Raw genomic sequence first — 14,070 nt, forward strand, 5'->3', positions numbered from 1 at the left:
GAATCATCAACTTGCACTGTGATGCTCTTTGTATCTCCAGTATCTACAAGAAGTGGGGAAATGAACAGTGATTTCTTGTGGTGGTTTGATCACTTTAGCCAGTTGTCAAATATTCATTTTTAAGGTATCATGGACACTTAAATATTTGTACTTGGCAATCTGGCCAAAGCAGCCCATAGCTCTCATTTAAAAATTTCTCTCACTTGGTTAAGCATCCAACTTTTGATTTCACCTCAGGTCTTGATCTCAGGGTTGTGAGTGCAAGCCCTGGGTTGGGCTCTAAACTGGGTGTGGTACATACTAAAAAAAAGAAGGAGGAAAAGGAGGAGGGTGGTAAGCATGACTGTGGTAGTTCAAAATCCTGTTTGGAGAGATGAAAATCCTGGAATAGATTTTAAAGCAAGATAGGTTTTAGAGCAAAACCATGTATATTTCAGGATATACACCATCTGTATTTCAGAAAGAGTCCCGAAATAGTTTGCGGTCCAAGCTAGATATGTGTGTAAGGAAACGGATCTGAAGGGTGTAGGATCAAGCTTAAAAGAGTGTCAAGATGGATAAGGCCCAAGGTATTGAGATGGACTCACTCAACAGAGACTGTGAATTCCGTATTTTCGTTTAAGTGGCTGGGAATGGCTCGAACAGCCTGAGAGGTTGATGGACTGAAAGATGAACCCAAATGTGGCCTACACTAAATGCAGTGGAAATGTCAAGAAATCCTTAGTATACTGTAGAGGAAGTTATGAAAGCTCTGAGATTCTTGGAATTTAAAGTATTTCTTATGTAGGATCTGCTCATCCAAACCAGCAGGGCTCCACAACACGTGCCTTTCACCACAGCTGTGACCATGAACTCACGAGTGTGGCCCAGCATCGTAAGAGCTTTGTTGGAGTTCTTCCCTACAAATAAAAATTACATCAGGAGTTACTACCAGTAACTGGAATGCCTACATACAGTGGGGATAACTTGAAGCCAGAAAGACAGGTGCCAAGTGATGTCACTTAATCACCAAAAATAAGCACGCCAGCATTACCTTAATGGACATTAATCAAACAGTCTGACTCGCAGAGCTCTTTGGCATCGACTCGTTGATTATGGTTCTGTAGAACTGATGTATGTAAGAGGTCTACTAAAGTCTTACTGGGTCTGGAAAAGGAGAAAAATTCCAGGCCTGGTGAATAGAAACCTGACTTGAATCACTGAAACATCATGGATAATCGTGGATCCTTAATCATTTCCAGACTTGAGCCAGTTCCATGACCCAGAGGCCCTTGAATGTTGGGGAAGATAGATCCCCATGAAGAAACCTACCACATTGTCAAGAACGTACAGTGAGAATCTTCCCCCCAGCCAGCCCCAGAGGGACATGCAGTCATGCACTACAGGGACTGAAGTAGATAAAGGGATAGAATCAGTCTTTTCAGAGATTCATGGTCATTGGCTCCGAACTGACAATGCTTCCTGGAGACTCCAAGTCTCACTATGGATCACCTGTCAGAGGAGGAACTTAGTAGGGTTAGATGATCAATAAAGTTTCATCTCAGGTCCACGGTTTCTTCTAAGAAATCCATTGTCATTTAAGAATTGTGGGTAATATATCGTTTAACTCTGGCTGCTTTCAAGATATTTCGTTTTCAGGGTTACAAACTGGATTATAATTGATCTGGATACAAACATTTTTGAGTCTATACTGCTTAGAATTCTCTTAGCTTTTTGAATCTAGAAGTTTGTATTTCACCAAATCTGAGACATTTTCAGTTATCATCACTTCAAAACTTATGGAAGATTTCACTGGCCAAATTGATGCAGACTTCCCCTTCCTACTCTATTTTACTGGTAACAAAACTATAAATGAGAGGCGAGCGATAGCTGATGGGGCTCCCCGCCATGTCAGGGTGTTCCACACTTCAGTATTCCCAGTTTTTGTTTCCTACCCCCCACTCCTGTCCATGGGTACAATTTAATCATGTGTTTCTCAATCTGAAATTACTTTCTGTAGAAGAGTCTAGATTCAATTTCAATTTCTCAACTCAATTCTAACTTTTCCAAGGGAAGCACAGAATAGCACTTCTTTGAGAACCTAAATGCCAGGCTCTCTGTGATCGTGAATTTTGTGTGTCAACTTGACTGATCTGAGGGATGCCCAGAGAGGTGGTAAAACTGAATTTGTCCATGAGGGTGTTTCTGGAAGAGATTAGCATGTGCTCAATAGACGGAGTAGGGACCCCTCTCACCCGTCTGTTAGGGGCCCTAATGGAACAAAAAGGAAGGGTGAATTCTTTCTCTCTTCGTGAGCTAGCAAGTCCGTCTTCTCCGGCCCTCTGACCTGGGAGCTCCCGGTTCTCGGGCCCTCAGACTTGGGTACTTAAGCAAGGAGCCCCCTGGTTCTCAGGCCTTTGGACTCATAGTGAGCTATCCCACGGGCTTCCTGGTCTCCAGCTTCACACAGCAGACTGTGGGACTTCCCTGCCCCATCACGGAGTGAGCCAATTCCTGTCATTGCAGAGAGATACATATATATAGATAGAGATATTTCCTACTGATCCCGTTTCTCTGGAGGACCCGGACTAACACACGATCCTAACCGTTTTTGGTCACCAACCACACATCTCCATGTTCATCTGGACACTTTCTATTTTTAGTGCTCAATAATCTCTTCTTCATAATTAATTTTAAAATGTCATTCTTAATTTCATTTCCGACCTCTTCCATCCCTTCCTTTTGGGTCAGTTACCAACGACTGGCTCAGGGAGTGCTTATACTGTCCTGTTCTCTATGACAGAAAAAGATGTCATAGGAAAGTTATGCAAACTAAGAAAAATCGTGTAGTCCTGGCCTTCAGGCACCCACAGTAATATCAGGAAGTTAAGCTCCTACACATATTACAATATAGCATAATAACATAAATAAGTTACTTAAAACTGTGTTGACATGTACAACAAAACCAAAGGGAAGTTTAGTAGAGAAGTAAAAAAACCTCAAAATGATACAAGGGCAATTAAACAGACATGATACAGGCATTCTTAAAAACGGGATGGAAAATCTGTATATCAGTTCTAAGATTTTGTATTGTAAAGATGTGAACTCAGTAAAAGAGCATCGAGTGTTTTTCAAAACAGCTCGAAGACATATCTTTTTGCTGAAATGATGAATTCTACCCAAATACCTATTTAGGTTCCAATTTAAGAAAAATATAGGCCAAATTTCTTATTCAAACTACTGTAGAAACCAAATTATTGTGTAGCTCGCTGATGGGATACCAGTATGAGGCTGCAAGGACCGTGGCAGTGTCAGGGCACTAACAAATATGTCTTGACACAAGCCACATGTTATTTGCAAAATGAATATTTTGTTCATCTTTTACAAGATATATTCAAAGATTTTACAGTTTAGAAAATATAGAATGATGTAAAAGGAAATTCTACTTACTTGTTTCACTTACCTAGTTTCTCTGAAACCAGGTAAAACTGTTTTAAGTTTCCTTTGCATTCTTGCAAAAGAAGGAGATAAGATCGAGTTAAAATATTCCATTCCATTTTTGAATACCATTGCTCTTGAATTCCTATCTTTTATTAATTACAAGCACACCTTGCTCATCATTCCATGGCAATACACGTTGAGCTCACCCATTCTTTCAGAAGCTCAGTAAAATCCCATTGTACGGCTGGATCCTTTAGGACATATTCACATGGCCAGCAAAATAGCCTGTTTGCTGGATATTTAGTTCATGATTTTTAAAAATCGCCCCAATGTATAATAGTTTTTATACTGTAATTCACATTTGAGCAATCCTCCTAGAAGTGAAACTTACAAGTCAAAGAGAATATACATTAGCATTTTGAAGGAATTTGGCAGATTCTTCTCCTTCCTGTAGGAAGCCTGATGGTGAAAGAGGCATCTTATAAGCAGGAAAACTGGAATTGGCTTACCCTTCCCGAGGGGGGCGGGATGGACAGAAGAAGGCTCAGTCCCCTGTGTCAGCTCAGGGCTACTGGTCACCAGCTTTGCTGTGTAACATCATATTTTAATTTGTTGAAGCTACTCTTCATTTTTTTTTCTCGCTGCTATAAAATGTCTTATTTCAAACTTGCTACCCAAGGGATCAAGGAAACAGTCATTTTCTCAAGTCCTAATGAAAGTGCCAACATTCAGCCAGACGTCCATCTCTGTGAATCAGCACAAATGGGCTGACAATTGCATAACCGACCGTTGAGATGTCTACAATGATGAACTTTATGAACTTATTCTCAAGTAATGACTGTAAATGTAAAGAAATGATACAATCTGCCCAATGAAAGAACAGAAAACAAAGCATCAGAAGGAGAACACTGTGAGCCGCTCGTATCTCGGGGGGGATGTGGTAGAGAACCTTGGATTTCTGCAGGTAGCGGGCATTCTTGTGGTGCTTATGGAGAATGAGTACCATGTAGACACTGGCCCAGCCCATCAGTCCCAGGAAGAGGAGATCTCGCAGGGCCATGAGAATGAGAAACATCCACTTCATTGTCTGGCTTGCTGGTAGGAAGTAACAGTACCTGCCACTTTGACCAAACTGTGAGTTGTTTAGGCTGTTGATGTTTTTCATGTAATAGAGTAAGTTCATGCTGAGCAAGGAATTGAGTATCCAAAGGAAGAGGAAAAAGGAAAGGGTACGGCATGTGGATGCTGGCTTGAAGCTGGCCCGCACGGAGGCTCTGGGGCTGATGGTGGTGGCCTGGACCACGGTGAGCAAGCTGGTGGTGCAGATCGACAGGCCTCGGGCCACCCTCTCCAAGTACACAAACGTTTTACAGCCTGTATCATCTGGGAAGTTTCTCAAACCAAAAATTTCTATTGTTTTTAACGTTACTTTGGAAAAAAGTATTATGATATTTGTGAAAGCCAAGTGGATGAGAATTAGATGTGTAGATTTCTTTTTCGTGTCCCAAAAGAAAATGCACATATAATTCACAAAAACAAAGATGTTCCCCGCAATGCCAGGTCCAATTGTAGAGAGCAGTAACGTTCCTTTAATAATCATCAGAAACATTTCTTACTTCATGGGCAGAAGGTCTTTGGCTCTAGCAAACACCTCTTGAAGAGAGCAACCGTAACGATGATACGTATCTGCAAAGAATAATGCCTATCAGAGGCCTTTTCTGGTGTATCAGGGACACTGAGCCATGGGTCACGATGAATGTAATGGAGCAGAGTTTTGTCCAAGAACTTTATACGGTCCTTCTGGGCACTCGCTATCAGTGAATCTATGTGGCCTGAAATACAGTCTTGGGGATGAGCATACGACAATCTAAATTTGCAACTAAGATTTTTTTGCTAGCAAAGACAACCTATGTGTTTGATAGTTTCTATATCCCAGATATTTTCAATCTCAGCATGTGCTGAAGTGAACTAAAATTCCCCCAACCTGATGTCAGCCTGTGTTTTCTACTTCGTCATATGATATTACCATCAGCTACCTCCAAAAAAATCTGGGTCTTCTTCTCAACCTCTCCACCTCCCCACGCCCCACAACAGGGACTGAATAACTCCTCCCGCTCCCACGTCTTTCACAGCTCACACACTCAGCCTGTCTCATCTGTGATCGTGCCCCTTCTTGTGTTCAGCATCCACCAAATACCTCCTTTTGATCAGTATAACAGTTTCCTGGCTTGTCTCCTGATTATTCCAATTTTTTTATCTTTGATGCATACACCTTCCTATTTCCAGACTTGCCTTTTAAAGCCCAAAATGATTCTGTGAGTTCATCCCTTACAAGTTTTCAATGGGTTTTCCTAGTTCTCAACATCAAATCAAACTGCATAGCCTTTTGAGATAGGACCCCAACTTTTAAAGCCTAATCGGCAGAAGACCTCCAGAAACAGTGTGTGGGCTGCATGAACCCAGACCTGACTTGATGCAGCCTGGGCAAGGGTCGGGGGGAGCTTGGAGTGCTGCCCGCAAGGGTCATTATAGGAGGTCAGAGTCCCACTGAGGAAACTGAGGAGACTCTATGGGAAGTCTGGGTAGGTTCAGGATGTGTTACTGTTTCCTTGGGGGGAGAAGGGGGGAGTAGGGAGTTAGGAAAAGACAATTAACAAGGAATGGGTGTTGTCAGGAAATGAGGGCAGCGTAGAATTGGGGATCCCTAATAATGGTGGAGTGAAGCCAGGTGGGGAGGGGCATCTTCGGTAAGAAAAGAGAAATCACTCAAACAAACAGTTGTGATGGCTTTTTAGCATTGCTGAATTACCCTGGAGAAACAATGTTTTCCGATAACTTAGCAGTCAGCTTTACCCACGTCGGTTTTCCCAACCTGGTAAACTGCAGAACTGACTCGATTGCTACCCGTCCAAACCTACTGTCAATCCTTCAGGCCTGGATAAAAGCTTACTCTTTCATCATAACCTAACCAATCTCATTTTTCACCTAGAAATTTATATAAAACTGCTGACAATTTCCCCCAAACAAAATAAACCAGGATGTTTGATTTAACTTCCAGGATTTGCATAGATTCTATATACTTGGGAAGACTTTTCCACAAGCCTTCACCCTGCTCCATATCCTACCAAGTTGTAACAATGTAATGACGTATAATCAGTACTTTCCTGTATAAAATGTTTCCATTTTTCTAGCCTTCTTTCCATCTTCCCCAAATTTCAAAGCTCTGAATCCTAATTGGGACCACGTTCTGTATCACCTCATAAATCACACGTCTTTCTTTCTAACTGAATAATAGGAACAATGTCAGAGGAGGGAGGGACGATACTCTCCCAGATTATTCTTTTGGAAATAGTCACGTAAACTGTTTTAAAAGCCACGCTTCACACTCAGGTCCTTGGGTGAAGCCCATTCTGGATCTAACACCCACAGGCTGAGCCAAGCCAGGGTGCCCCTCTCAGCTTGTTTCCTCCACTAAAAAATGAGATGGGTGCTTCCTGTGAGGGAAGACTATGGTAAAGTTACAGTGGACGACCTCGGGGCATTCACAACCTGGCAATTCTGAAGTAGGAATTTGCCAACAGCCTCTGTAGCTTTAATCCTCATGGCTTTTAATAGACGCCCCCATCCAGCTGGCATGGGGGGGAGAGGAGTTGACTTACACTCATGGTGTGATTGTTAATATTAGGATCTGGAGGCTTAAGGGCTGCTGCAGGAGGAAAACCTTCCAATTACACACATGCACTTGGGGGCTTTATAACACACTGGGGAAGACAAAGCTGGCTCATATGCAAAACACAGGACTGCACCAAAGGAGGGCTACAAATGTTATCACTGCTAGGATGCTGACACAGGCATAATGGAGGGGCCACGGAGCTGAAGGAAACAAAGCTGCTCCTGGAACAGGAAGCACTCTGACCCTTCTTGATTTCCGGATACAGAAAGCAGGCCCCTTCTGTGAGAGCCCACCCCAGAGCTCTCCCAGGGGACCACATCCTAAAGTCAGGACACAGTGCTCACACGTTTGTGGAGGCACATTTGCCGGACCTGGTCCCCATCATCTTTCTGGCCCTGGCCACATACCTTTGCAAGATCAGGAGTCCAGGGCTCAGGCTCACAGACTCTCTCACGACCTGCCTTCCTTAGAGAGAGAAGCAAGATGCTTGCTTTGTAGGGGAAGGTTCTCAGGCACAGGGAGTGAGACAAGAATGGATCAGGTGTGCTCGCCTGCCACCTGCCGTGTGGCCAAGCTCCTTGTTGCCCCTTCTGGCAGGTGAACCACCCCCCAAGCCATATTTGTACCCTCTGGATTGGAGGAGCTCTTGGCTAACATCGCCTGGAACCAAGACTTCACTTTTCAAAGTTGTCAGCGTGTCAGGGAGGAGAAAAGCCTCAGCACAATCTCAGTCCCTGAAGTATAGCTTTCCCTGTCTCTCCACAATTACAACAAGTGTTTGGCTCAGAGATGTTCTCCGTCTTAATTAGGTTTAATTATATTAATAGGAAGGATGTCCAGTGGGAAAACGAACAACCAGTGAGGTTTCTGGATCCAGCCTTTCCCATTTTCTGGCCTCTCCTCACCTGCCCTGAGTTCCAAAGCTGTGAATCAGAATGGGAACCAGCTCCCAGGCACATCGAAGTCCCCTCCCTTTCTGGAGGTTTTCCTTACACAGAGGGATATAAAAAGTTTTGGCTGGAGATTCTGTTTTCTGAGCACATCATAACCGTGGATCTAGAGGGACAAGAATCAGCATGCTCCTCCTGTGCACATGGGGTTTTAGTGGGGAAATGATTTTCCTCCTACCCTCTGAGTTCCAAGCTGGGATCCCCGTAATAAAAGACAGACAGATGAGAGAATAACAAGCAAGCATTTATTATCTCATGTACCTCATGTACACATGCAGATACCCAGAGAAAAATGAGTAACTCTCTGAGGTGGGTTGCAACTTGGGCTAAACAGCAATGTAATAAGGAAGGGGATGGGAGATGATAATTTTCCAGAAGTCGGGGAAGACAGGATCCTCACAGACACACAAAGCACAACACAGTCTTAGCAGATTAAATAGAAGGTGATCTCATCAGATGCATTGCAGTGCAATTCATAACACAAAAGAATAAAAGATTTTAAAGCAACCAGAAAAAAGATTTCTGAGGAAAGGATGTGCAAATTGACATAGATTTCTCAGAAGCAAAATGTAAAAGTCCGAAGTGATAAGATGTATTTTGAAACTGTTGGGGAAAAAGCTGCTGTCAACCCAGAGGGTTATACAAAGTAAATTTATCTTTCAAGAATGAGGATAAAATAAATATCTTATGAGATGAATTAAAACAGAGCAATATTGCCACTAACAAAGCTTTACTAAGGAATCTTCAAGTTCACACTTGAGGAATTACCACACACACACAAAAAAAACAAAAAACTAGGAGAGTTAAACTGTAAGTGAAAAAAAAAACGAAATTGGTAAATAGATAAACATAAGCAAATATTGCCAGTCTAAGAGGATAGTGATGCTGACAAATGATATCTCCTTTGTTGATTGAAAAGGTAGGAATTAAAATACTGGCTCCCGGGGCACCTGGGTGGCTCAGTCGTTAAGCGTCTGCCTTTGGCTCAGGGCGTGATCCCAGTGTCCTGGGATCAAGCCCCTCATCGGGCTCCCTCTACTGGGAGCCTGCTTCTTCCTCTCCCACTCCCCTGCTTGTGTTCCCTCTCTCACTGGCTGTCTCTCTCTCTATTGAATAAATAAATAAAATCTTTTAAAAAAATAAAAATAAAGTAAAATTAAATACTGGCTCCAAAGAGTTTAACAGGCAGAAGCAATTAGATGTAAAGTGTGTTAAAGTGTTGTAGTGCTTGGAGCAGGTTATGAAGTAGAGTAACTTCAGGCTCTTTAAAGTCAACCATACATGATGAAATTTTCCGTAATAAGCACACAAAGAACTGAAGAAATGTATACCACACGGCTGAGTAGAGGAGAAAAACAGTACAATAAAGGGTGGAATCAGAAAAACTGATTCCAAAACTGATTTAAAAATGTAATAAAAAAAGACAATGAAGAAGAAACGATAAACACAAATATGGGAAAATAAAACCAAAGAGATGTTGAATACAAATCAAGTCTATCCGTACATCCTATAACAACAGGTAATGCCAAAGCATCTTTACTCAGGAACCAGCAGATCTCTAGAAACAAACCTGTAGGCAGAATAAATCTGATTTGTTAGTCAAGAAGTAGAGGGAGGACATTCCAGAGGAACAGTGGAATGGTCTGTCATATAAGTGAAAGAGATGAAGCATCTTTTGTAATCTTTGGGGTTCTGCCGAAGGATGCTGAGTGGGGATTCAGGGAAGAAGGACTGGTTAATGTTTCTAAGGTGGGATTAGTGATAGGAGAAGCCAGCATTAAGTAAGAATTGGGGACAATTATGAGTCCAAAGTGGTTTAGCAATTGAGTATTCCCAGTAACAGATCTATCCAAACTCGTTTAGGGTATCATTGGTATGAAAGTAGTAGTCATTCCAAAGGGGGCATTTACAGTGTTTTTCATCTGCTCCCTGACCTTGGAGGAAAGGGTGCCCTGTTCGTTTTGCAGCCTACTTTATCCGTATATGTTCTCTCAGCCTGATAAATGCTTTTTTTTTTTTTTTCCTTTTTCAGTATGAGCTGATTTTCACTCTTTCAGTCTGGGAGAGATTTTACTCTTTCAAACAAACATTTATATAATGCTTTACAAATATTCAATAATTTAATTTTACTACCCTTGTTTCATTGCTGACAAAGCAACAAGTAAGTAAATCACTTTCCCAAGGTCTCAGAGCTAGCAATTAATTGAAGTAGGCATCAAACTCAGGAAAAGTAATTCCAGAGGCCATAGATCAAACTATTATTTTTTGCTGCCTATGAATATTGTACTATAGGAAACAAGATATTTTTTTACTTTTCTTCTTCTTTTTTTTAAATTATGTTACATTAGTCCCCATACAGTACATCATTAGTTTTTGATATAGTGTTCCATGATTCATTGTTTGCATATAACACCCTGTGCTCCATGCAATACGTGCCCTTCTTAATTCCCATCACTGGGCTAACCCATCCTCCCCCCCCCCCCCCCGCTCCCTCCCTTCTGAAACCCTCAGTTTGTTTCCCGGAGTCCATAGTCTCTCATGGTTCTTCTCCCCCTCTGATTTCCCCCCCTTCATTCTTCCCTTCCTTCTCCTAATGTCCTCCATGCTCTTCCTTATGTTCCACATATGCGTGAAACCATATGATACTGCTATTTTCCCCCTTCAAGAGGCCTACCCAACACATAATGACAGATCAGGTTAACAGTAAGATTGTGGAATAAGATACCTTGACTTATAAAAACACTAAGAATGTAGGAAAACCGATGTTAATGCAAGACAAAGCAACGAAGACAAGAAAGCATTACTGCAACCAGAGAGGGTTTCTATGTCGTGACAAAATGTCCAAATCATATAATAAAATAATTCTCAACTGTGTATACTTGTTAACACAATCTTAAAATGTATAAAACAAAAGCGATAGAACTACAGGGAGAAATTTACATACCTACCAGCATAAAACTTCAACTTTTTCACTTACTGATAGGTAAATAATACCAGAAATCAGTAAAAACATTTAGAACAACATAATTAATCATTTAAAACATGCATAGACTCTTACATCCTAAAATTAAAGAATATATGTGTTAAGAAGGTGTACAAAACACTGTGGGGCCATAAGGTCTCAAAAATATTTTAAAAACATAGTTAAAAAATAAAAGTATAGTTAAAACTGTATTATCTGAAAAAATACAGTTAATTTAGAAATAAATATCAAAAGGTAAAACATAATATTTCCCTGCTTTATTTTCATTGATCACATATGGAAACATTCCCAAACAATATACACTTATATTTGCTTGTTTGAAACTCTATTAAAATTGTACCTTGCAGTTCAACCTGGAGTTTTCTTCAGTGAATTCCTCATGTCCACATCTTCTCTAGGCCTGTTTAGGAGCTCTGCAACCGTAGACATTGGGGTCGAGAAGATACCCGCACAGTCACGCACACGGTACTGTGGAGGGAGCACAGCTGTTATACTGAGGGACTCTGAAAGCTGAACAAAAACATGTAGGTGAGGGAAGCGTGCCCCCTCTGCAGCCCCCGGGGCAGGACGGGGTTGAGACTGGGTTCCCAAGGAGACGCGTGGAGTCCTTCCAGAGCAGGGGGAAGCCCCCACAGGCTCTACACGCCAATTCCTCGGTGCGGGATCCCCAGTCCTCGGCTCCCCTCCTTCCACTAACGCCTGCCTGACTCAGCCGCCCTCCCCGGCTCAGACAGAGCCCGGCAGCCCAGCGCCCTCGTCCACGGCCACGGCTGCCCGGCCACTCAGAAGGGAGGGGTAGAGCCCGGGGAAGGGTTATTTCAGCCGGTGGGTGTTGCTGGGGGGTGGTGAATTTCCAGATGAGCTCCGCACCTCTGCTTTCTTGGACGGACAACTGAGAAAGGAGCCGTCTCTGTAAGTGGCCTTAGGGACCCAGAAGAACTTGAGCGCAGGCTCACGGACCGCACTCAGAGCCGGCCGGCCACGGCTGGGGCCTTGAGCTCCCACCGCCGCCCACACGGTTCCGCAGTGAACGTATAAACGAGATGAGCATAGTAAGAAGGCCGATTGTGCGAACTGGTTCGTGTGCACCTAGCCAGCACTCAGAAGTCCCCCTCCGGCCTCTTTCTAGACACTTCTTTCGTGGGTAGCCAGGATTCTGACCCCGCGCTCCGAGATCTGGTACCATCAGCGGAGAGTGGACTTGGCAAATATTCAGGACGTGTCCACTCGTGATCCTCACGTGCTTCCGCTGGAGCTTTGGTGGTGAGCGCAGGGGTGGGGGGGACGGCAGGAGGCCCTAACACGGGCAAGGGGAGCTGGGCCTCTCTGGCACGTGCCGGCTAAGCGCTCATCCCTGCGCTGCGTCGTGCTCAGGACTGCAGTTCACGAGAATTGGCATCAGGATGTTTCCGGGCTCAGCAAATTGCAGAGCATGAGGGAGAGCGGAGGGTGTGCCCGGGGATCGGCGTGGTGCAGAAGCAGCCCTGTACGCCTGGCAAAGCCAGAACTTGTGACATTGACCTTGTGAGCTCAGTGAGTCCCCCATGAGCACAGGGACTCAGGGGAGTATAGACAGGACCTGGCTGGTGCGGCTCTGCCACAACCTCCCCCGCCTCCCCCACACACACCCCAGAGCAGGGCTGCCCAGAGTCGCCCAGGTGAGCACAGCTCACAGCCCTGGACAGCCACTGTCTGTGGCTCGGGGGCAGGGTTGGTGAGGGGCAGGCGTGAGGGACCAGTCAGAGCTCTTCTGTCCCTGGTGCAGGACCAAGTGCCAGGACCCAGGGAGAGACAGCTGACCATTTCACAGCCCATCCAGAGACATCTGCTCCTGTCTGCTGTGGGAGGGGCTGTTGTGCAGCAGCAGGCTCGATGCGCTGTGCCCAGAGCTGCCCCTGGGAAGCTGGTCTGGGTCTTCGGAGAAACAAACACCAAGACACAACTCAATTTGCAGGGAAGTGGTCAGGGCACTTGCCTGAGAGAAAATGGGGAGGGAGCCAGGAAGGCTGAAGAGCCAGCTGATGAAGTGGCAGGTGTGATCCTGAGGGAAGGGTAGTCAGTAGAAGGTCGCGGGGAATTGTCCTCGACCAGCTTCCAGCCTGAGTAGAGTTGAGCAGGGGAGCTCAGGAGCTAAATTTGGCCATAAGCAGAATCCTAGGAACACCTCCAAACTCATTTGAAGAGACTAGCATAACTTCGATACCAGCATCGAAAAAGGACATTGCAAGATAAGAAAATCACAGGCTAAGGTTGCTCATCAGTGTGGATGCAAAAGTTATGAACAAAATATTAGCAAGTACAACCCAGCAAGGTATAAAAGGATAATATTTATTCCAGAAATTCCAGAAGACCTTAATATTCAATCAATCAAGGAATATAATGAATCTCATAAAGACAACAAAGGGAGAAAATACATGCGTTCCTTTTAGTAGAACCGTGAACACACGTGACGAAGACCAACATCCAGTCGTTAAAAATATAAATAAACCTTCTCCAGAGAATTATAATAGAAGGTAAGTTTCTTCATTTGACCAAGATTAAAACAGGAAAACCACAGTTAACATCATATTCAATGCAGAAATTTCAAATGCTTATCTCTGAGATCAGAAACGAGACACATGTTTATCATCATCATTTCTACTCAGCATTATTCTGGAGATTGTAGCCATTATCAGAAGGTGAGAGAAGAAAGAAAGAAAGAAAGAAAGAAAGAAAGAAAGAAAGAAAGAAAGAAAGAAAGAGGAAGGAAGGAAGGAAGGAAGGAAGGAAGGAAGGAAGGAAGAAAGAAAAGAAAGAGAGAGAGAGAGAAAGAAAGAAAGAAAGAAAGAAAGAAAGAAAGAAAGAAAGGAGGGAAAGAAGGAAGGAAGGGAAAGAAGGAAAGAAAGAAAAAGAAAGAAAATGGACTGAAATAAGTAAAATATTCTTTAGACACCATTAATAAAACTGTGTGTGCAGAAAACTTGGAAGAGTGAAAAAGAAATAAAATCAGCAAGTTCAGTGGATGGAAGGTCAATATAAAAATAATTGCCTTCTACATATTAACA

General features: G+C 43.4%; 1 protein-coding gene across 1 annotated transcript; it reads right to left on the bottom strand.

Moving 5' to 3' along the window:
• Nucleotides 1–4,119: 4,119 nt before the first annotated feature.
• LOC103665201 (putative vomeronasal receptor-like protein 4) lies at nucleotides 4,120–5,029 on the bottom strand. Its single transcript, XM_008693096.2, has one exon. It carries the CDS (start codon nucleotides 5,027–5,029, stop codon nucleotides 4,130–4,132), a length of 900 nt encoding a protein of 299 aa, XP_008691318.2. The 3' UTR covers nucleotides 4,120–4,129.
• Nucleotides 5,030–14,070: the final 9,041 nt, after the last annotated feature.

Source organism: Ursus maritimus, unplaced genomic scaffold, assembly GCF_017311325.1.
Source record: "Ursus maritimus isolate PB19 unplaced genomic scaffold, ASM1731132v1 scaffold_30, whole genome shotgun sequence".
Lineage (NCBI taxonomy): Eukaryota > Metazoa > Chordata > Mammalia > Carnivora > Ursidae > Ursus > Ursus maritimus.